General features: G+C 36.6%; 1 protein-coding gene across 2 annotated transcripts in view; it reads left to right on the forward strand.

The window, feature by feature from the left end:
• Positions 1-22,777, forward strand: part of SNF4Agamma (SNF4/AMP-activated protein kinase gamma subunit) — a 924,355-nt gene that overhangs the window by 436,656 nt on the left and 464,922 nt on the right. For both annotated transcript variants that reach the window (XM_081736798.1, XM_081736797.1), the window contains one exon: positions 9,728-9,824. In XM_081736798.1, coding sequence (XP_081592924.1) covers positions 9,728-9,824 — 97 coding nt within the window. The remainder of the gene's footprint in view (positions 1-9,727; positions 9,825-22,777) is intronic.

The following is a 22,777-nucleotide window of genomic DNA, read 5'->3' on the forward strand; positions in this document are numbered from 1 at the left end:
ATTAATAAGAGTACCTTGCAAAATCATTATCAAATTATAATCTTACAAGAAGACAGTAGATATGCTACAATCATTTTGGACATGAATGTACATCATTCAAGGTTTATGACTCATTCATGTAAATTTTACTAACACGTCCCTCGCTCGAAAACACTATCTCCACTTATTTTGTTATTATTATAGCGCATTCACGTGATCCCTAGTCTTCCGTTGCAAGCGCTGCTATCGTCTGAAGGAATTCCACTCGTTTTCTCTCGCTTAGCAACAGCTGAACCTTTATTGGCTCAACGCGAGGGTGTGTGCTTTAGTTCGTATTTTTTGCCACGGCTCAAGACATTTTGGCAGCACTATAATGGTTCCAACTTCGAAAATAATCCCTTCACAATCCAGCGTGTATTTTGCCCCATTTCCTCTCAATTTTGTAATTTCATCATAATCATCCGTCTGGTCATCAGATTCATCACTGCTTTCGTTAGCCTCGGTACATAATCGTAAGATGTTTAAAAAAAATCAATTTGTTCATGAGGCGACGAGGATATTCGATGGGAACAATTTCATTAACTTTCTTCAATTTAATTATAATAATTTCCCTCATTGCTCTTTGTCAATATAATGTTCTCAATGTTTTGTATCTTAGGAAAGAAAAACAATATGACTTGGTTGCTTCCTCTTTTATGTTGTGCATTGAAGTTTTGAGACCTTTTCACTAGATGGAAGAAATGCATATACATTCATATCCTCTGGCATGGACGTAATTCAACAAATGGTCGTTGTGTGGCGCTGGTTGTTAGAACTTTTTAAAAAATATCGCAGACTGCAAACATGAATGCTATCGAATTTCTTGCTGTTGAATATGACTTTACTTACTGTTTAGCAAAGGAATTGATCGAAATAATCAATCAATTCGTGCTTCAGTCATATGAAAGGAATCTACAATATTTAATAAGAACGCTCTGTAGTCCGTCCGCTCAGTACCGTGCCGTGCGGGCGACCAGCGGGGCGACGGCCCCAGGCGCCGAATTAAAGGGGGCACAAAATTCGGGACAAAAAATGAAAAAAGAGGAAAAATTACTTGGAATATATGTATGGTGGCGCTGTCGTATGCTCTCGCCCTGGGCGCTGATTTTCCACGGCACGGCACGGCACTGTGTCCGCTTGTCATGTTGCCTTATGCTGAGAAACGAGGAACAAACAATAAGTAAGTGAAAAGAACTAGGCGTTTTCCTACGTTATGGTGTACATATAGTACGTAATAAAATTCAATTTTCACTTAAAGGAACTATGTCATGGCTTTAAAAATCCGAAGATTCCTAGGTTTGTCGCAGAAACAAAAGGAGGAGGACATTAACCTGTGCCAAACCAATCCAATGTCCAATCAGCAATACTTTTACCCATGGCTGCCCCTTGCAAATACATGTCAGAATGTACTAATTTGGCCTCACATACTTTAGTACTTAATTTATTTCTATTAAATACTATAGTTTATTTACTGTAGCTAATAAGTATATCTATATCCATAAATAAATGTTGTTTTATATTATGTGGTGTATATACATGCGTGCATCAAAGTATATGTGTATTCGTGACTATGGTTGTGTGTTGGTCTTCCCCCTTCCAACAATCCCTCCCCGTTTCAGTAAGATAGAGGAAACACATAATAGAAATATTCATTTTAAGGGTAAGATAGAGGAAACACACAACAAAAATTCATTTTAAGGGAAGACAGAGGAATTACATAACAGAAATATTCATTTTAACAAGAACTTTAGGAATGATCCAAAAATGGATCAAAAGATTGCGATCTTGGCCAAGAATTTTGGGAATGGTCCAAAAATGCATCAAAAGATTGCGAACTTGGCCAATAATTAGTTTTTGTATCAGGGACCACAAAATTTTTGATGGCCCTAAATCGAGTTTTCATATCTTTTTCTTTTACGGAATAAACTTATCATACTGAGTATACTTTTAGTTTTGGTTTGGCTACACTACATGTAGTTCTCAAAATATGGGGCGTACAAGAAAATATTTGATTGAATGAAATATATTGAATTTTGTTGATCAGGGGCCAAAAAATTTTTGAACGACCCCTAAATCGAATTTTCATATTTTTACGGAATAAGCCCATCATACTGAGTAAATTTAGTTTGGTTCAGCTACACTAGATGTACTTCTCAAAATATGGGGCGTACAAGAATATGTTTGATTAAATGAAATATATTGAATTTTGTGAATCAGGGTCTACAATATTTTTGAACGACACTTAAATCGAGTTTTCATATTTTTTTGCGGAATAAGCACATCATACTGAGTAAATTGTTAATTTTGTTTTGGCTACACTGTATGTAGTTATCAAATTATAGGGTGTACAAGAAAATGTCTGATTGAATGAAATCCATTGAAGTTTTTGAATCAGGGGCCACAAAATTTTTGAACGGCCCCTAAATCGAGTTTTCGTATATTTTACGAAATAAGCATATCATATTGAGTAAATATGTTAATTTTGGTTTGGCTACACTATTTGTAGTTTTCAATAAATAATGTGTACAAGAAAATGTTTGATTGAATAAAATATATCGAATTTTTTTAATCAGGGGCCATAAAATTTTTGAATGGCCCCTAAATGGAGTTTTCGTATTTTTTACAGAATAAGCACATCATACTGAGCAAATTGTTAATTTTGGTTTGACTACACTATATATAGTTCTCGAGATATAAGGCCTAGAAGAAAATTTTTGCCTGAAATATATTGGATCTTTTGATCCAATATAAATGAACTTAGAGTATACTTGACTTACGTGTACTATGTTAGCTGATGCAAAAACAAACACTTCGTTATCTTTCTTTTCGAATTAATTTTATGTTAATGAACTATTTATTTATGGGATAATAAAATCGTTAGAACTATTTTCCGAGAAAAGTGCAATTAGTAAACTTCTCTCTGGGTAAAAGAGTTGTGACCTCAGGTTCTCTGCACGTGTGAACGAACATCCAAAAACTAACTTTTCGACACGTATTGATTATGAAACGTGTAAATATGTTTAAATTCGAATTAGATATTTTTTTCTGCTGTTATGAGACACTCTTCGACTCTTTTTGTTGTTGTTTCACTTATCACGATTATGCTCCGAAGCTAAGGGAAATGGTGATGATGATAATGAACGAAAATGGGAGGAAATGGGATAACCCCGAGAAAAGAAACCATCACAAAATCCATTTTGTACTCTCGTCTCTCGAACACCACTACCAAAATGACTTTGCAGCTGGAAAATATAAGCAGGAACGTCTTTTCAGATTTTGTTTAAGGAGGGGTAGGGAGGCGCAAGATTCTCTACGATATAAATTTTCATTTTGACTAACTATCAAGGAGAAAATACCGTTGTATATAGAAGATCTGACGGTGTTTCAAATCAGCACACATATCGCTTTTATTTATTTACGTAGTCACCTGTAACTTCCACTTTCCGTTTTAGATATCCAAAAGCTAAGTTGCCGAGATGATAAAACTAATGTCTTCGGTTATTTTTTTTTCAGCATTACAAGCTTTATTCACAACTACGATTGTTAATTGTTTGTTATTAATATAAATATACAGCAGGGGCGGATCGAGGGGGGGGGGCGATAGCTCCCCAGAAGAGGAAACTTTTTTATTTTTTTTTATTTTATATATAAATAAAACCCATCCCCGAGTTTGACGCTCTTAAAAGTAGCTCTAAGTACCAGTATTACAACCCATCGCCTCCCCCAGAAGTCCGTCGCCCCTGATATACAGATTAAGTGCTAAAATGAGTGCTTTAGTGATTATGATTTGCCTGTGATAAGGCAGACTTTTTTGCCGTGCATTTTCCCCTATCCTAAGCCTGTATGATTATATTTGATTGTATGCAATGTCAATCAAGAAGACTGAAAATCAACACGAGTGCAAAAGGAGTGAAAAACACAAAATAAGCAATTAAGTGGAAAACATGTATTCTGACTGGCATATGACTGTAATTGGTATCCTTATTTTTGTCAATAAGCACTTCACTGTGTGTTTTACATATAGGTATATAAACACATTTTTTTTTTCAAAGAAAAAAAGTTTATTGTCTCATGATTATGTCTTTCAGGCTAAAGTAGAAAATAGAAACACTATCATATTTACTATATAGAAGTGTTTTCTCCTTAGTAATACAGTATCCTTAGGCGAAATGAGAATTATGCCAATTGACAAGTAAATCGTGTATGACAGTGGACTGTACTCGAGGTTTCACAGTTCAATTGATTATTAAAATCAGAAATTTGTTCGCAATTGATGAGCATTAATACCAAAGTCTCCGCGTCTAAATTGTGTACAATATTCTATTTATGATTGTAGGTGGAAACACTTATGTATTAGGTAAAGGAAAGAAAGACAGTGAACACTTTAGAGAGGTGTGGCATACAATGGAAGATTTCAGCTAATTATGCTAAACGTTTTGACTACAGCTTCAGCGAAATACTCGCTATGGTCGGTTGTACGCTTCTTTCCCACATCACAGCTACTTGTTGACAAGGGTTAAATTCGTTCATAATTGCAGCCAAAACGAACTTCATAATTGTCTTGGATGGAAGTGACGGCAAAGCCTTTTCATATTTGTCATTCTGGTGTCGTGTTGTGGTGTCGACAATATCCGTACATGTGAATATCTTCCAACATGTCATCAAGTGTTATCTTACAATACCTATGTAATATTTGCAAGTCAGAACGTTTTGTTGTCGTTGTGTGTTGTTGGAGTGTTCTTTGGTGTTAATGACAAGAATAAGGTTAATGTACTTCGAGGTTATTGTCATTTTATGTTCTAAGAGGAAATCTACAATGCTAAAATTCTAGCAAATTTGGGTGAGTTCAGTTGATCTCTCTTCTTTATTATTATGTGTTACGATAAATTACGTTTCTCGGGTGCTCTGTTGGCTCAAGGAGACGATGGGAGACTAATTGTGTTGAGTAGTAAAACCATTAAAACAATCATCACGGACTAAAGCAATACTCGACTCATGTCTTGTGATCGCCAGTTTTGCAGCGAAGACCATTTTTGTAGCTCAATCGACGACTTAAAATTAAAAAAAAAAAAAAAATGTAGCTCGTTATATCTATAGTAAAAAAATAAATGAGAACTTTTCTAGTTTGTTCTCCAAAGACTTTGGTTTATCAACTAGAGTCCCTCCTGAGAGTCTCCCTGCTGAAGTCACGTACCTCATACATCTACATTTTAAAGGGGAAAGTATTCTGAATATGTGATATAGTGGATATTCTTTTATCATTAGGTACGTCCTTCTTTTGATTTTGCACTGTGGCTCAGTGGTAGAGCACTTACCTCTGGTACGTGGGGTCCCAGGTTCGATCCTCGGCCGAGTAAGTTTGTGGTGGACAACATAGTGTCCATGGATTTTCTTGGGGTACTTCCGTTTCCTCCTACAATCTAATTTCATAACTACTTCTACCACCATTTACTTTGCTTAATCATCCGTCGCTAACGCTCTCGCCTTCGGTGCGAGTGGTCACGGGTTCGATTCCCGGTGAGGGCTCTCGGTCGAAAAAGTGTAAAACGTTTTCTCAGGCCAGCTACCCTGAAACTATCCTGGGTTTTCCTCTTTCAAAATGCCGGGGTGGTACCTAACGTATAGATCCCAGGCCGCTTCCTTTCTTTCCCAATCCTTTCTTTCTTCCTATTCCTCGGATAGTGTGCTCGCCAAAGGGGATGTCATCCCTCAAACGTGACGGGCTACATGGCCTTAGCTGTCGAAAGCCCATAAATCTAAATCCTAAATCCTAATTCCTTAATCATCCGTCTTCCTTAGCGTAACGGGCATAACAATGTGAGATGTTAAACTGAAAGATTTAATTTCCATTTTCATTTTATTTGTAGTGATTCTTATACGTACACATGCCTAAAGCTTCTATTTTACGTACATCAAATCGAGGCACGTTTTAAACTTTTGATTTCAGGGATTTAACAAGAAAGTATATAATATTAATTTAGCACACATTTTCTCCAGCAAAACGAATAATGATAACGAAAACCGAAAATTACTGGTTTTATTTTTCGAAAACAACTGGAAGAGTCTTACCTCTGGTGCGTGGAGTCCCTAGTTCGTTTCCCGGCTAAGTTAGTTTTTGATGGACAACATTGTGTTCGTGAGTTTTCTCGGCGTACTCCTGTTTTCTCCTATAATTTCATTCCACTAATTACTCCATCATCTCACACTTGCCTTGATCATCGGTCTCCCTTAACCTAAAAGTCATAATCGTAGGACGTTAAACTCGTTTCTCTCGAAGGGGCCGCGGTGGCTCAGTGGTAGAGCGTTCACCTCTGGTGCTTGGGGTCACGGGTTCAAACCCTGCTCCCACTGGTGACTCCCTGCTATCTGGTGACAAACACTGTGTGCGTGGGTTTCCTCGGGGTTTTTCCGTTTCCTCCCACTTTCTTCATTCATTTCCCATAATCACCGTCTCTTTTAGCCTAACCGGCATATCCGTGGTACGTAAAACTCAAAAAATTAATTTCATTTTCATTTTCGTTTCTCTCGAGAGGAAGAGACACAGAAATAGGGAATAAGTTTGTTCACATCTAATATTCTTCAAAACTCCTCTAAAGAAATGGTTCTGTTTCATTAATTGTTGAAGATTCTTGACTGTATTAACGGTCTGTCCGTCTGTTTTCTTGCCTTTCAAAAATCAATCAAAGGAACAGCATATATCGTATGTAATCCTATTAATGGTCCCTGCAGCTGGTTTTTCCTTTTAAAAAAATAAATCACATTAACAGTATAGATCGTAAGCAATATGGCGAAACTGTCTTCATCAAACTAGAAGGTGGATCTTTACTTTCAGGATAGAGCATTCACCTTTGGTGCATGGGGTTCCTAGTTCGATTCCAGCTCGTACCAAATAAACCTTATGGTGGACACCTTGTGGTGTGCATAGCCTTCCTCGGGATTCTCCTGTTTCTCCTCTCGTTGTCGAGACAAGATGACAAGTTTAAAAAAATCTCGTCTCGTTTTTATTCTCGAAAAAAAAAATATTTTCATTTTTTAAATCAAAAATTGCTCTGTAGACTAGATATAACACGAGATGCTACTTTTGTATTTGGAAACTCATCGAATATCCAAGGAACAGAAGACAAAAATTTTAATTGTTTTGCTTGTTGTATACGTACACTGAGTTTCTTTCTTCTTCGTAGTACGTTTTGAATATACTTCTTAATGCGCAATTTACTGCCTGAGATAAACAGTCGTTTCTTCAGTTCTGCGTTACGTGTACGGCTGTAGTCGTTACGTGTGCTACGTTACTGTATATCTGAACCAGGAATATATGTGAGCTTTTAGTGGAAGTAGAATGAAATTTTGTCACCTGTACATTAACAAAATGTTGAAATTAGGGATAGAAAACTCCTGAGTGCAAGTCGCCATGGGAGCCGGAAATAAGTGTCTGGAACCTTGTTAATTTATGGCATGTAGACCAATATATCAAATTAAATTTATATATTGTGACTCTTGGTTTTCAGAACTGACTTCTAGGGCAGAAGAAAATTTTTTTCGAGCATTCGTTATAACTATACCTGCATTGTAAATATAGGTTCAAAAATGCTTATAGAATTGAATTAAATATTCAATGGATAGACGAAAGATGTAACTTGAATAATATCTATAGTAGCTTGAATATGAGTAACTTGAAACACAACATAGACACCCTATACAGATTAGTATGGTAGTATCTAGCCTAGGAAAATTAGATTTAAAAGAAAGGAGCAACACTTTTTAAAAATCCCGAACAGGCTGGATATTTACATCAGCATATATTGAAAAGCACCCTTGATTTGAGCCGCAAGTTTATGTTTTTTTCAGGGAAAGAGGGAATTCTAATGGTTTGCAATCAGTATATATATATAATCAGTTTTTCCGAAGAAAATGGTTATGAGGAAAATTGTAGAAATGAGAGGGTGTTAGAAATGGTGGGGAAGACAAGAACAATTTTATATACTATTAAGAAGAGGAAGAAAAACTGGTTAGGACATTGGAGAAGAAGGAACTGTATCGAGAGGGTATGGTGACAGGAAAGAGAGGGAGGAGGCGAAGGAGACTACAATTAATGGACGATATCAAAACAGAAAATTCGTACGTGAAGACGAAGAGGTTAGCGGAAGACCGTGGAGCATGGCCAAGCTTCTCAGTTGCAGCAAGTGACCTGCCAATAGTGGCAGAATATCTATGATAATGATGATGTAACACTAAAATAGTTTTTGAGATCTAAGACTTATAACGGTTATTTTTATAATAATTAATTACTGAGCCATTAAAACGCAAACTCCATTGAATAATTTCCTTTATTTATTTATCTCTGTTGTCCTGGCAACCAAAATCCCAAAATCCTATTATTTAAAACATATAAAACATATGAATATCTTTTTATATCGATAATATAACTAACATATTTCTTTTTTCTTTTTCGAATTACATAATCAGCCTAGTACATATTTTAAAATATCTTACGCCCCAAAATTACAATAAAATAAGGATTTACAAGTAGTAAATATATACAACGTACTGTTGTAGACTTGGGTGAATTAGTGTGGCCACGAAACTCGAACAATTTTTCATCTCGTTTCGAATTTGAAAATGTTATTGTGTCATCGTGATGTGCCGAAACAGTTTCATATGTTTTCAGTTTGCATAGCATTATTGCTCTTAGAAAGGAAGCTTTTCGTATTATACTGTCTCGATAGTAAGACTATTCATGGCTTTGGATTAATTGTTTTAACAAAAGAGACACTGACCAAAGCTTAAAACTTTACTTTATTTTAAATTATAATTTGTAACTGTTTCGGATATCTAGCATATCCTTCTTCAGACACGATCGAAATTAATCTTTTTTTTTTTCGGATATCTAGCATATCCTTCTTCAGACACGATCGAAATTAATGAAAATACAGACATATATATAAATGTTGTTATAACAGAGTTTAAATTCTTTAACCGTCATATATATATTCATTGTTATAAAAAAAATTTAAATTCTTTTAACAGTCATATATAGAGTCATTGTTGTACTTTTTTATTTTTATTTATTTATTTATTTTTCTTATTTACCGAGGCCTTCAGCCCATCCTGTAAGTCTTCGTGTTCACTTTCCAATTAATCACTTTCTTTATTTTTGGTTCTTATAAGGGCCCTTTATTTTTATTTATTTATTTATTTATTTATTTATTTTTCTTCTCTATGTTATTCAAACTTCCTTGCCATGATTCATTAATTGGTAAGCCCCCTGTCCAGTTCATCAGTAATTTCGATTAATTTCGATCGTGTCTGAAGAAGGATATGCTAGATATCCGAAACAGTTACAAATTATAATTTAAAATAAAGTAAAGTTTTAAGCTTTGGTCAGTGTCTCTTTTGTTAAAACTGTCTCGAATTTGAAATTGCAGTTATTGTCTCATCGTCGTATCCCGAAACAATTTCATAATGTTTGTCATCTTTCATAGCATTATTACTCTACAAAGGAAGCTTTTCGCATTATACCTAGGTAGTTAAGGCTTTAATGTTGTGCCGTGTTTAGAATCCACTGATAAGTCGCTATTGAGCGAGAAAGCTCTTCTGGTTCCGTATTTCATATTATAAATTGATATTTTGTGTGTTAATATGTATATTGGTATAAATTTATTTAAATCCATATCTCATTGTTAATTGTATTTCTCTCTCTTGCTCGTTACAGGAGCTGGGCTCCCAGCCACTTCCGGTTATTATTACGGAAGACGTGGATAGCTCAAATATGGCTGCTAACCAAGAGAGCACAGGGCGACCTAGAGCAGGTAAGCATTTGAGATCTATTTTTTCCCTATATATAGTTTCAAAATTAGTCTATGTCTGGTAAGATTGGATGGAAGAAAGAATCTGGTGTTGATACGGTCATACGCAAGAACTACTTCATATACACGAAAAAAAGAGAAAGAAATAAAGAAAAAAGAAAGAAATGAAAAAAATCATAAATACGAAGAAAAATGCATATGCATTATTATAGTGGGGATTTGAGCTCCACTGTTGGGATTAACAGGAATGTTGGTAAATATAGTTTATGGGAAAGGAATTACAGAGAAGAACAATTTCGTCTCATCGTGGTGTGCTGAAACAATTGTATCATATTTAATTGTCATCTTGCATAGCATTATTAGTGTGGAAAGGACGCTTTTTGCATTATAGTTAGGCCTTTAATTTTGTGCCGTGTTTAGAAATCGTTTTGAATTCACCGATCGATCGCTATTGAGCAGGAGAGTTCAATAGTTGATCAAAGTTCTGTCAACACAAATGAAGTCGTCATGTGATACAGAGAATATGGAAAAACAGATATAAAATTGATTCTTCTTCTTTTCATTTCAGCCATAGGCTGGTGGGCAACTTGGAAATTTTAAAACTTTTTTCTCCTTTGGGAGAGCTATTTTATACTTTGATAAGGCCTCTTCTTCGTAAGTGCATCTAGATATTCTATCCTTGGTCTTCCTCTTCTTGGTTTTCCTTCTGCCTTTCCCTCTAGCAGCACAGTGATCCAATCGATGTGTCAAATAAGATGGCCAATCATGCTGTTTCTTCTTTTTCCTATTATCTTCATGATCTGTCGTGCTTCATTAGCTTCCTTTAATACGTCTTCATTCCTTTCCTTTTCGGTCCATGATATGCGCAGCATTCTGCGCCAACACATTTCAAATGCTTCCAGCTTGGATATTTCAGTTTTTCTCAATGTCCACGTCTCTGATCCGCACAGCGCCACGCTCCATACCAGTGTCTTAATAAATCACTTACGAACGTCCAGCGACACATTTCTTGATGTTAGTAGTCCTCTTTTCCTATTGAATGCTTGTTTAGCCTGTGCTATTCTGGAACTTACGTCTTTTTTACTCCTTCCGTCCGAGGCTATTCGACTTCCTAAATAGGGGAACGTCTTAACGTCTTCGATTTTCTCTCCATCTAGCCATGTGCTTGCCCCTTCCTGTCCTGTTCTTGTGCATTTTATCACTTTCGTTTTCTTATTTATCTTCATTTTGCATGTTTTTCCCAGTTGGTCGTTCAAGTTTGAAAGTGCTTCTTGCATGTCCTCATCGTTCTCCGTTATCAATGCTATGTCATCAGCAAACCTTATTGTGCTGAAAACCTGACCATTTACGCCTTTCTCGTTTTTATCCAAGAATTCTTTCATAGCCTCTTCTATATAGACGTTGAACATGAGAGGTGAAAGTCTACATCCTTGTCTCACTCCTTTACTTATTCTTGCTTCCTTCTGATCTCTTCCTATAACAGCTGTCTGGTTCCTATAAAGTTGGTATATTATTCTTCTGTCTCTGTAATCTACTTTGAGATTCTTCAACGCTCTGAATATGATATTCCAATCTATTGTTAAAAGCTTTCTCTATATCTACAAATGTTATCACAATTGGTTTGTTTATTCTGATGTGCTGTTCCATGATCAACCCTAGACTCAGTATTGCTTCCCTTGTTCCTCTTTTCCTCCTGAATCCAAACTGGTCCTCCGATAACCGTTCTTCGATCTTCCCCTCTATTCGTTATGCGATAATTTTGCACAGTATTTTTGATGCATGGGAAAGCAAACTTAACGTTCTGTATTCGTCGCATTTCCGTGCGCCTTTCCTCTTCGGGATAGGTACCAATATGCTTTTCTCGAAGTCTCTAGGTATTTTTCCCGAGATGTACACCTTGTCTCAAAAAGGTTGAGCGCATTCTTTATTGGTGTTTTGAGGCAAAAATTTTCAAAGTCCAACTTCGGGTATCTTCGGGAAATAGTTAACCAGGTTCGAACCTCCAAGCCAGCCTTTGTAATCGGGAAAAAGTTTGCAGATGTGTTTTTCTTCTTTTAAATATAATAAGACTTGTTATCAAGTGTTGAAAAAAAGCAACACTGATTGAAATACTTAATGATACAATATTTCAAAACTTTGTATTAATGTCACCACATGCTTGTTTGTCATTTAGCTCTCCATACGTAATGGAACATTTAGATATGTAAACGAATCTTTCCATATGTAAAAGAATGCTCAAAGTTAAGACATAGAACATAATTATCGCCTAAGTACTAAAATAATAGTCAAAGTAGAACAAAAACAGCGTTTCTAGTGGGTATGAATGTCATAATTTTCTTGAGAACCTTTATACATCGCTAAAAGTACCTTAGCAGAAGTCCTTGTGTTAGCTCACTGGTAAGCTGTTGGATTTCAAATCATAAGGTTGTGAGTTCGAATCCCTTCTGGGTCAATGCTCTTTTAAAATTATATTTTCCGCAATGCATGAAAAATTATATAAAATAATGACATTAAATACATCAGTTGTATATATATAACATAATCATTGCAGAATGTAGTAATTATTATGTTTAAAATATAACATCTGAAATAGGTAGGTGTTCACAGTAGGTCTGTATTATATCTATGTCTGTATTATATCTATGTATAGGTCTGTATTATGTTAAATACAAGTTAAGAAACTCGTTCACTAGCAATAAATAAATCATGTAGTGTATTTATTTGCAGCTATTTGTCATATAGAGGGTAATTCTCAACATTCATAATACAGCATGTCATTTATGTTCTTGAAAACTTATTCGATGCATAAACCGAAGGTTTAAACAGAGAATCCAAAGTCGCAACGCTCGCAAGAAATTCATGAACCCCAAAGGTCACGTGAGCAGACTGGAATTGTCCTTATGAAGCACGCCACAACAGAAAGTCTTTACATAGATTTTCAATTCAATTCCTGATATATGCTTTTGCAATGTGGAAGTGGTGATGCCTTTAGTCGCTCTCTCTCGCTCGCTCGCTCACTCTCTATTTCTACAGAATATAAAAGTGGATGTATGTGTGTGTTTCAACATAATTCTGATATATCTAGCGCAATTATAACTATATTTCTTACAGTCTGGAAAAGAGTACTGTCGGGATACATATCAAAAATGCTAGAAACTGGTCGATATTAGTATCGAATCCATAGCTTCGTGGTCGCTTAGGTGAATAGTTCTACTTTCAATTCAAGTCCAATTAAGTTCCCATTAGCATCCAGGGTGGTTACGTAGCGACATAAAAATATCGAAATCAATCGATATAAGAATCGAATCGTAAATTTTCAGCGCCGCTAACAGTGCCGCATTTCCCATTAGTCCACATTAGTCCACATTTCACATTAGTCCCATTGCCTAGAGGGCAATATATTTGCAGAGTGCAAAGTTTAAAACTTGAATAATATTTTATTTTTTTCCGTATGAAAAAGTTAAAAATCAAGAGCAAATATACTATTTCATGAACAATCCTCTTTTACTGTTCTAATATGTATAATAATAGCGTAAGAAATCTAAAAATAATTCAGAACACGTTTCACATTTGTTATTTTTTGTTACGTAGTTCTAGCTGTAGCATGTAGTGAGTGGTATTTAAATGTAATAAATTCACTAATTAAGCATATTCGAATTAAGTTTTATTTTTAAGTTAGGGATGAAGGGGCGGAGAAATATGTAGTTATTGGGGCGCCGAGAGCAAAAGTGCGTAGAGGCGCCGAGCTTTTAAATGCAACACTGGTCGCTAAATTAATTGGTAGAAATTTTAATGTCATTTAAGACCAAATTTAGTCCTAACGGTGGCAGTATCCGTTTGCTCTCCTAGGAGAAATGAAAGGGGCTGACATCAAAATTATATATATATATATATATATATAAAGACCGACATTAGTGTCGAATCCATAATTTTCGAGGTGGATTAGATAAAGAGTGGCACTCCAGGTGCTTAATGATATAGAAAATTAGTTTTTCTATCTTTTTTTACGTTGGTCTACTTTTCCTTGATTTGAGACTTTCAAATTTCATCCTATTTTCTACTGAAATGTGTCTGTAAGGCAACAAAGAAATAATTATATATGATAAATATAAATTCATTTTAATTCGGAAGTTGAGGAACACTTTGCCATTATATATCGTAAAGGTCAGATCCACCAGCATAGTAACAGAGAGGTGCTTGAGCCATTGACGGTAGAAATTCAAACTCCGGTAAGTGATAATTTCACAGTCTTGTTTTATTACAAGTGTAGCCTCTTTAGTCAACGGAGAAGAGGACGTGGATCATGGGTCAGAGTTGATGTCGATGGGTCGGAGTTGGTCGCAATAGTTCAGAGTGGTTCATAGTTGGTGGTGGGTCAGAGCAGATCACGATGGATGATGGGTCAGAGTGGGCCAATGGGTCATTTGGGTGGTGGGTGATACTGGATCATGGTGGGTCGTGAATCAAATTTTCATTGACCCACACCATCTCTGGTTAAAATTGTACTAAAGATAAGAGGCACCGAAGATGCATGTCGGCTATTATGCTCAAATTTTGCACATAGATAGTACCCCACCAGAAAGCAATAAATCTGAAACGGTTCACGGTATCACCTCCTAGAACTCGAGATGTAGGGGTTTGTCTGATTGGCTAAATTAAGACGTCAATGATTTATCCATCAACAAGCAAGCTTTTTATGATCGTTTCCGTAGGGAAATCAGAAGAACACGTGCCTAGTAATCGTAATATTGATAGTTCGCGTCCACCCCGGGGTATTTGTTTTGTGTTTTTTTGACTCACCTAAATATAAACAAATCACACATATAGGCATTTTAACATATTTTGGGAGAGTAATTTTGTGGTTCGTTGTCGTTTCATCGCGTCTCTGCCGCTGGTAGTAAAGTTTTCAAAATGGAACTGGGGCCACCGCGGATTGTCGCTGCGGGGCCACCAATTTTTGGCGAGAGGTCAATAGTTGACCATCTGTAGTCCACCGACGCTTACAGCATAGGGTAATGAACGATGCCTTTGCCTTGTAGACGTCATGACTACCGACGTCGGCAGTCAACTAGCTTTTAGTATTCCTTTACTAACCATCTATCGTTCATGTTTATACACGGTGTTGTAATATTATTATTATTATTATTATTATTATTATTATTATTATTATTAGTAGTAGTAGTAGTAATAGTAGTATAATTGATAATAGAATAATTATATTGTCTAGGTAGGACTACACACAGGATTTGGCTCGTTTTAGTTTGACTCGACTCTAATCCGAGTCGAGTTGGGGGATATTTTTCGCGCCGAGTCCTAGAGTAGACCTCAAAGATGTCTGTTTCGAGTCGAGTCGAGTTTCAAAGAAAAGTCGCTCGTGCCCATCCCTACTAATGAGAGCTTAATCGGAGTTAAGCGAAATCGAAAGTCACACTATTTATCTAAGCGACCCCGAAAACTATGAATTCGACACTAATACCGATCATTTTCTAGCAATCTTTTATATGTATCCCCCTCCCATTCACCATAGGTAACCCGACAGCACTCTTTTTCAGACTATAAGAAATTTGGTTAAAATTACTCTAGGCCAGTGGTTCTCAATCTAATTCCTATCACGATCCCCTTTTATCACATCCTCTTGCCAGCGACCCTTTTATAATTTGTGTTTTATAATAAGCTTGTGTGGGATTTTTAACATACCTATTTCTATAATAGTAGAATCCATTTCTTGTTTATAGTGAACAGTGCCGTGGCATGGAAAATCAGCGCTCGGGGCGAGAGTATACGACAATGTCTCCACACATATGAGTGAGGTCGACAGACTAGCTGCGAAGCGCCACCATGGTTGGCACGAAGCTCAATAAAATTTTCAAAAGTAAACTCTGCCTTTTCTTGATTTTGAGCACATTTTATTACGTTTTTCCTTCTATTTTATGCATGTGCACATGCACTTTCCTATAGGGATGCACGCGAGACGCGAGAAGTCTCGTCTCGTCTCGCATTTGCGATACGAGACACGAGACGAGAGTGAAAATTTTATGCGAGACGCGAGACGAGACTACACCATGCGAGACGAGACGCTAGACGAGACTCGGTTAAGTCTCGCACGAGAAGTCTCGCAACATTTATGAATTACATTTAATTGTATATTTAGTAATTTTACATTTATTGAGTTTTCTAAGTTGAGCGTTAATGCCTCCAGGAACAAAAAAGTGATTGGGGCAATAGACATTTTATGAGATTTATTATTAATCAAGGTTAATTTTCAGAATTAAAGCCTTCTTTAGTTTCTAAAAAAGAAAAGCTTTGTAAATTGGAAATTTATTACAGCATCGATTTAGGACTTTATTTTGCGATACAAACATATACACGCGGGCGCGCACGAATACATGAACTTCTATTTTTGGTCTGAAAAGCGAATAAGACTCCCTATTGCTGCGAAATATGATATTTCTGTTGTTTCTGTCTTTTTCACATTACTACTAGCGATTAATGTTGGGGGATGGCGGGGAAATCCACTCTCGTCAAAGTTTATCCCCGGCCCGGCTCGCAGAAATAACATGATATTTTTACATGGAATAAGTATTTTCTTTCTATATATTTATCAAAAACATCCCCCTCTAGTTCGGAAGTTTAATTCAAATACTGGTTTGGCAGGATGTCCCTATAGGTTTCGTGGGAGATGGTAGGAATGGCCCTATATCTGTCAGTAATTTTATTTTCTAGATCTGGCAGTATAAGTTGAAAGCGAAAGTTGATAAAATGCGATAATCCAACATTGCTACAAGCCCAAACGAACCAAAAGAAGTGGGTCGTATTGTGTTGTGAGGAGTTCTTTTGTTGTGTACAAGCGCTTTTGGTGGTATAAAAACATCTTTATACTGGAAAATCACCCTTCAAGGAAACGACCAAAACGTGTAAATGTTGATAGTGGCGACGATATTTTAGAAGATGCAATAATTGCTGGAGACCTCTAAGCTGGAAAACAATGTTGGATCCAGCAACAATTTATGCTGGTTTTGCTGTAAATTATGCTATTAATTTGACGAAAATTAATGGTCCAGCGATCAAATTCCAGCACAACTTTTCTTTTAATTCGGAGCGGAGGGGACACAAGTTCGGATACCATATTGAACTCTAGGTTCCGTCTCCTTAGGATGTTATGAACATTCATCCCATGGAAAGCAATGGCAAACCACCATTCACCTTGCCAAGGAACTTTTAGGTCAAATACCTGCCTTCGGACAGAATATCACATCATCATTCATTAACAGCCATAGAATAACACATTGCAAAATATTGACCTAGAATATATGCGAGACCATGCAAGAAAGTCTCGCGCGAGACGCGAGACGAGACTCAAAATTTTATGCGAGACGCGAGACGAGACTTCACATTTGCGAGACGAGACCTTACGCGAGACGAGACCAACGCTTGAGGTTGCGAGACGAGACTTTTCCATTTCTCGTCTCGTCTTGTCTCGCGTGCATCCCTACTTTCCTAACATGAATAACACACTTCCTACGAAATTTGTGCCCCCTTTTTTTCGGCGCCCGGCATTGACAGTGGATACAGTAACTGTACTATCTATATTCCCAACAACGAAGGTGCTGGTTCAAGATGGATGTTAAACTCCTTCTTTGAAGAGGCCATTAACGTATCTGATCTAAGCCCACAACTTCTTAACCAAATAATAGAATGATCATGCTACAAGTCTTTGCAACTGGTTTTCTGTAACAAAGACTTGGACAAGTTCTGCCTGATGAGGAGAGAAGAATATCCTAGTCTGGTATCTGCTGCTTTAAAAGTAATAATTCCATTTGCTACATCGTACTTGTGCGAAAGTTTTTTTTTTCATGGTAAACATTAAAACAAAGACAAGAAATCGCTTATCAGTTGAAAATGGCTTCATAATGTTCGTCACGAAGATTGAACCGGGCATTGCTGCACTAGTGAAATTACACCATGCTTAGGTATCTCATTAGGTTTCAATTTTAATTGTATTTCAATGTGCAGGTTTTGTTCCATGTGTATTTTTCTAGTATTTCTATATACAGTTCTCATTAGTATCATATCATACGTCTTTCATTTAAATTCATTTTTAAACAACTCTGCACCCTTTGATAATGTTCAGTAGACTTATTTTTTATTGTTCTGTACAGTATGTATAAAAAATAAAAGTATGCCTATCAGAACAAAATTCAAAATAATTTCCGGTATTAGATTCTAACTATATTTATCTCTTCCGCTTATCTTCGCGACCCCCTAGAGGCCACGACTCCCAGGTTGAGAAACCCTGCTCTAGGCATACATGAGTTATGTTGGAACATACATACATACACTTTTATATGTATAAATGCAGATAAGAGAGAGTTGAGAGAAAGCGATTAAGGTATTACCGCTCTCAATCTCTTCACTTTACTTTTGCGATTCGTGAATTTCTTACGTGACAGTTTGGGGCTAGCTAGTTTTTTGTCTTGAACCACGATCCGATTTTCGATATGCTCTACCTAAATGCTGTAATGCGAATATTGAGAAGTTACCTGCGTATGAAAATAGCTGCAAATAAATACATTACATAACTTATTTATTGCTATTACACGATTTTCTTAATTTGTATTTAATATTCACATATAACATACCGACGTTCTGTCAATATCTCAAATGTTATATTTTAAAGATAAGAATTGCTTATGTCGTGAAATGATATGGATATATATATTCAACTGATATATACAACTGATGAATTGTAATGTAACTATTTTACATAATTTTCATGCATTGAGGAAAGTAGAATATCATAAAAGAATCTCACCTGAACGGGTATCGAACTCACGATTTAAACGCTCGGGGGTGTACCACTGAGCTAACATGACCGCTTTTCGGAAGCTGCTTCTGAAATATAACTGCGCTCATACGTAAATTATTTTTTTCGTATGGAAATCACAATGACGAAACGAGAGTGTGAATATATAGTTTCGAAATATTGTATCATTAACTATTTCAATCAACTTTACTTTTTTTCTACACTTAATACCATTTCAACATGTCTTATTATATTTAACAGAAGGAAAAACATATCTGTACATTTTATCCCGATTGCTAAGGTTGGCTTGGAGGTTCGAACCAGCAGCTTTAGTTTACTGTTTTCAGAAGATACCCGAAGTTGGACTTCGAAAGTGTTCGTCTCAATACAGCTATCATCATATCGCTCAATCTGTTTGGTATATGGTATATGTTTTTATACGTGTAAAGTCAGTATAACAATTCATTCTTTAAACAGCTTTTCGTATGTATTAATACTCTTTTATAAAAACTGTTCTTAATATTATTATTACGGCGCACCATTTTCAGATTTCTTTCGCGAGTCGCTGACCAAGTCGTTCCCCACAATAGGCGTGTCGTGCAATTAACCAACCACGCGTCAGGTATTAGCTTTTATCTATTGCTTCCTGCTCACAGCTCAGAACATTGGTAACTATGGATAGACGTACAGCAGTAATTACTTTATGGGAGTTGGAAGGCTATTCTGCAACTGCAGCTAGCAGGCAAGTAGGTGTCCCGGCCTCTACAGGAAAGCGATGGATTCGGAAATATGGTCCTACACGTCAAACTGGTAATTTACGATCTTCTGGTTGTCCGCATGTGTCAACCGAAGCCGCAGAAAGCGAGATTAGTAAACGAAGCCCGGCTAGACCCACTAAGGACGTCTAGACAGCTAAGGGAATCTTCTCTTTTTCCTGGTAGTAAGCATACAGCTCTGCGAAGGATTCGTTATGCCGGGTTACGTGGCTGTGTTGCTGCCGTAAAGGAAAAACTCTCAGACTACCACAAAATTTACCGTCTCGCGTTTGCACAGGTGAATGTGGGTCGCAATTGGGAAAACGTAGTTTTCTCAGATGAATCCATATTCACATCATCAAATGAGGGACGCCATTTTGTGTATCGCCCGAGAGGCACCCGATATGACCCTGGATGTGTTGCTGCTTGAAATCGCAGTGGCCATGTATCTATTTCATGTTGGGGTTGGATTTTCAGGCGCGGAGCAGAACAGCTTCACAGAATTGAAGGACACCTGGACAGTGCTCAGTACTTAGATATTATGAGTAATATCATGGTGCCATCTGTACGAGTATTTCAGCCTGATGGTGTAATTCAGTTCCAGCAAGACCAGTCGCCAATACATACTTCCCGTGTGGTTCAGGAATGGTTCGCAGGGCAGCCTGAGATTGATTTAATTGACTGGCCGCCTCGTGGAGCAGACCTCAATCTCATGGAAAATATGTGGGCAGAAGTGAAGAGTACTCTAAGGGATAGTTGGCCTGAGGCAGATCCACCAGAACCCAAGATGACCTGTGGCATCTTGTTTCCGAAGCATAGCTGGAGGTAGGGGAAGGAGATAAATTTGTCACCCATTTAATAGATTTCATGCCCAGAAGAATAGGGCGTGTAATAAATTCAGAAGGGTGATTTTTTTATTCTAGTGTTTGTTTTAAATTGATAACATAGATGTAATATTTTATGTAAGACTCCTGTAATTGGGATTCTCCTGTTGGAGTCAGCGGATTTAAATAAATAAAATAAGTATTGGACACAATATTAATGTTCCCGCCTTAACTCCCGAAAACAGTCCTTTTCAGGGGTACCTAAACGCTTCTGAAAATATTTCTAGAAGTAAACCACTCCTTGAATCCGATTTCTGTGCAATTCTACTAACAAACAAACAAAAAAAAAAAAAAAGATAATTCTCTGCAGGCTTTGAACTCAACACGACCTCATTAACAAGCCCGTACTCTACCAGTGAGCTAACATGAACACGCAAATCCAACCTGAAGAAACACGACTTTCAATTTCCGGTATTCCATTACACTGATGGTCATATACTTTGCAAATGTTGTATTCAACTTGGGATATTCCGCAACACATAAACAAAGCGAAAGAAAGAGAGCGAGAGAGAGAGAGAGAGAGAGAGAGAGAGAGAGAGAGAGAGAAATGAATATACAAAAGCATATTCAACGTATTCGAATGAGACTCTAAGTAACGATATTCCGTTCTAAAGAGAATTTGTGTTTCTTCCCGTGACGTTAAGGGGATCGGGAAAAGTTATGTGTCTTGAAGCAGGATCCGACTTTGGACACTCTGTTTACACACTTTCTATATTCGTAGGAATATACTGTATTTCACGAATGTAAATGACATGCTGTATTGAGAATATTGAGAAGTTACATCTGTATGACAAATAGCTGCAAATAAATACACTACATAATTTATTTATTGCTATTAAACGATTTTCCTAACTTGCATTTAACATTCTCATATATAATACCGACCTACTGTGAAAATTATCTCAGATTTTATATTTTAAACATAATAATTACTACATTCTGCAATGATTATGTTATATATATATACAACTGATGTATTTAATGTCATTATTTTATATAATTTTTCATGCATTGCGGAAAATATAATTTTAAAAGAGCATTGATCCAGAAGGGATTCGAACTCATAACCTTATGATTTGAAATCCAACAGCTTACCAGTGAGCTAACACAAAGACATCTGCTAAGGTACTTTTAGCGATGTATAACGGTTCTCAAGAAAATTATGACATTCATACCCACTAGAAACGCTGTTTTGTTCTACTTTGACTATTATTTTAGTACTTAGGCGATAATTATGGTCTATGTCTTAACTTTGAGCATTCTTTTACATATGGAAAGATTCGTTTACGTATCTAAATGTTCCATCACGTATGGAGAGCTAAATGACAAACAAACTTTGCTGACATTAATACAAAGTTTCGAAATATTGTATCATTAAATATTTCAATCAATGTTGCTTTTTTTCTACACTTGGTAACAAGTCTTATTATATTTAAAAGAAGAAAAACACATCTGCAAACTTTTTCTCGATTGCAAAGGCTGGCTTGGAGGTTCGAACCTGGTTTACTATTTCCCGAAGATACCCGAAGTTGGACTTTGAAAATTTTTGCCTCAAAACACCAATAAAGAATGCGCTCAACCTTTTTGAGACAAGGTGTACATTTCATTAATAAGATTAAATAGTTTCTTCTTTGTTGCTTTTCTGAGATTCTTAATCACTGTCGTTGGTATTTGATCTATTCCTGGGGCTTTACCATGTTGCTTTTCTCCAAAGCATTGTCAAATTCGCACTGTAAAATTGATGATCCTAATTCATTTTCATCGACGTCTTCTTCCTTCTTTATCTCTTCTTCGTTCACTCTATCTCCTTTGTAGAGCTCTTCAATGTATTCCTTTCATCTTCTTGTAATGTGCTCCTCTTCTGTTAGCGTTGTTCCGTCCTTGTCTATGCGTTTCTTTTTATCACCGAACTGTTTTCTAACCTTTCTATATGCCGTTTCTGTATTGCCTTTGACTATATTTTCCTCAGTTTCTTTGCATAAATTGTTTATCCAGTTTTCTCTGGCCTTTTACTTCTCTGTTGATGTTATTTCTGCACCTTCCGTATTCCTCTTCTTTGTTGAACTGTTGTCTTGAATTGCCTTCTTTGCTCCATCATTTCCAATATTTCTGCTGTTATCCAGGGTTTATATTGGGTTCTCGTTTCTCTTCCTATGTGCTCGTCGGCAGCTTTTGTAATTCCTGCTTTCATGGCTTCCCATTTCGAGTCGATGTCATCACCTGCTAAACCTACCATAGACGTCTCTTTGTCTGCCGCATTTGCAAATTCCGTTTTCATGATTTCATCTCTTCTTAGCTTCATTGTGTCCCATCTTTTGTTTGGTGCTACCACTCGTTTCCTCTTTAGTCGGAGTTCGCTCTTCATCAATACTAAATTATGGTCTGAGTTAACGTCTGCTCCTGGGTAAATCTTACAGCTCTTCACTTGATTTCTAAATGCTTGTCGGACCAGTATATAGTCTGTTTGATATATATCTTTGTCTACTGGTCTTGTCCATGTGTATCTTCTTCTTA

Source organism: Thermobia domestica, chromosome 13 (genome assembly GCF_964235325.1).
Source record: "Thermobia domestica chromosome 13, izTheDome1.hap1.1, whole genome shotgun sequence".
Classification (NCBI taxonomy): Eukaryota; Metazoa; Arthropoda; class Insecta; order Zygentoma; family Lepismatidae; genus Thermobia; species Thermobia domestica.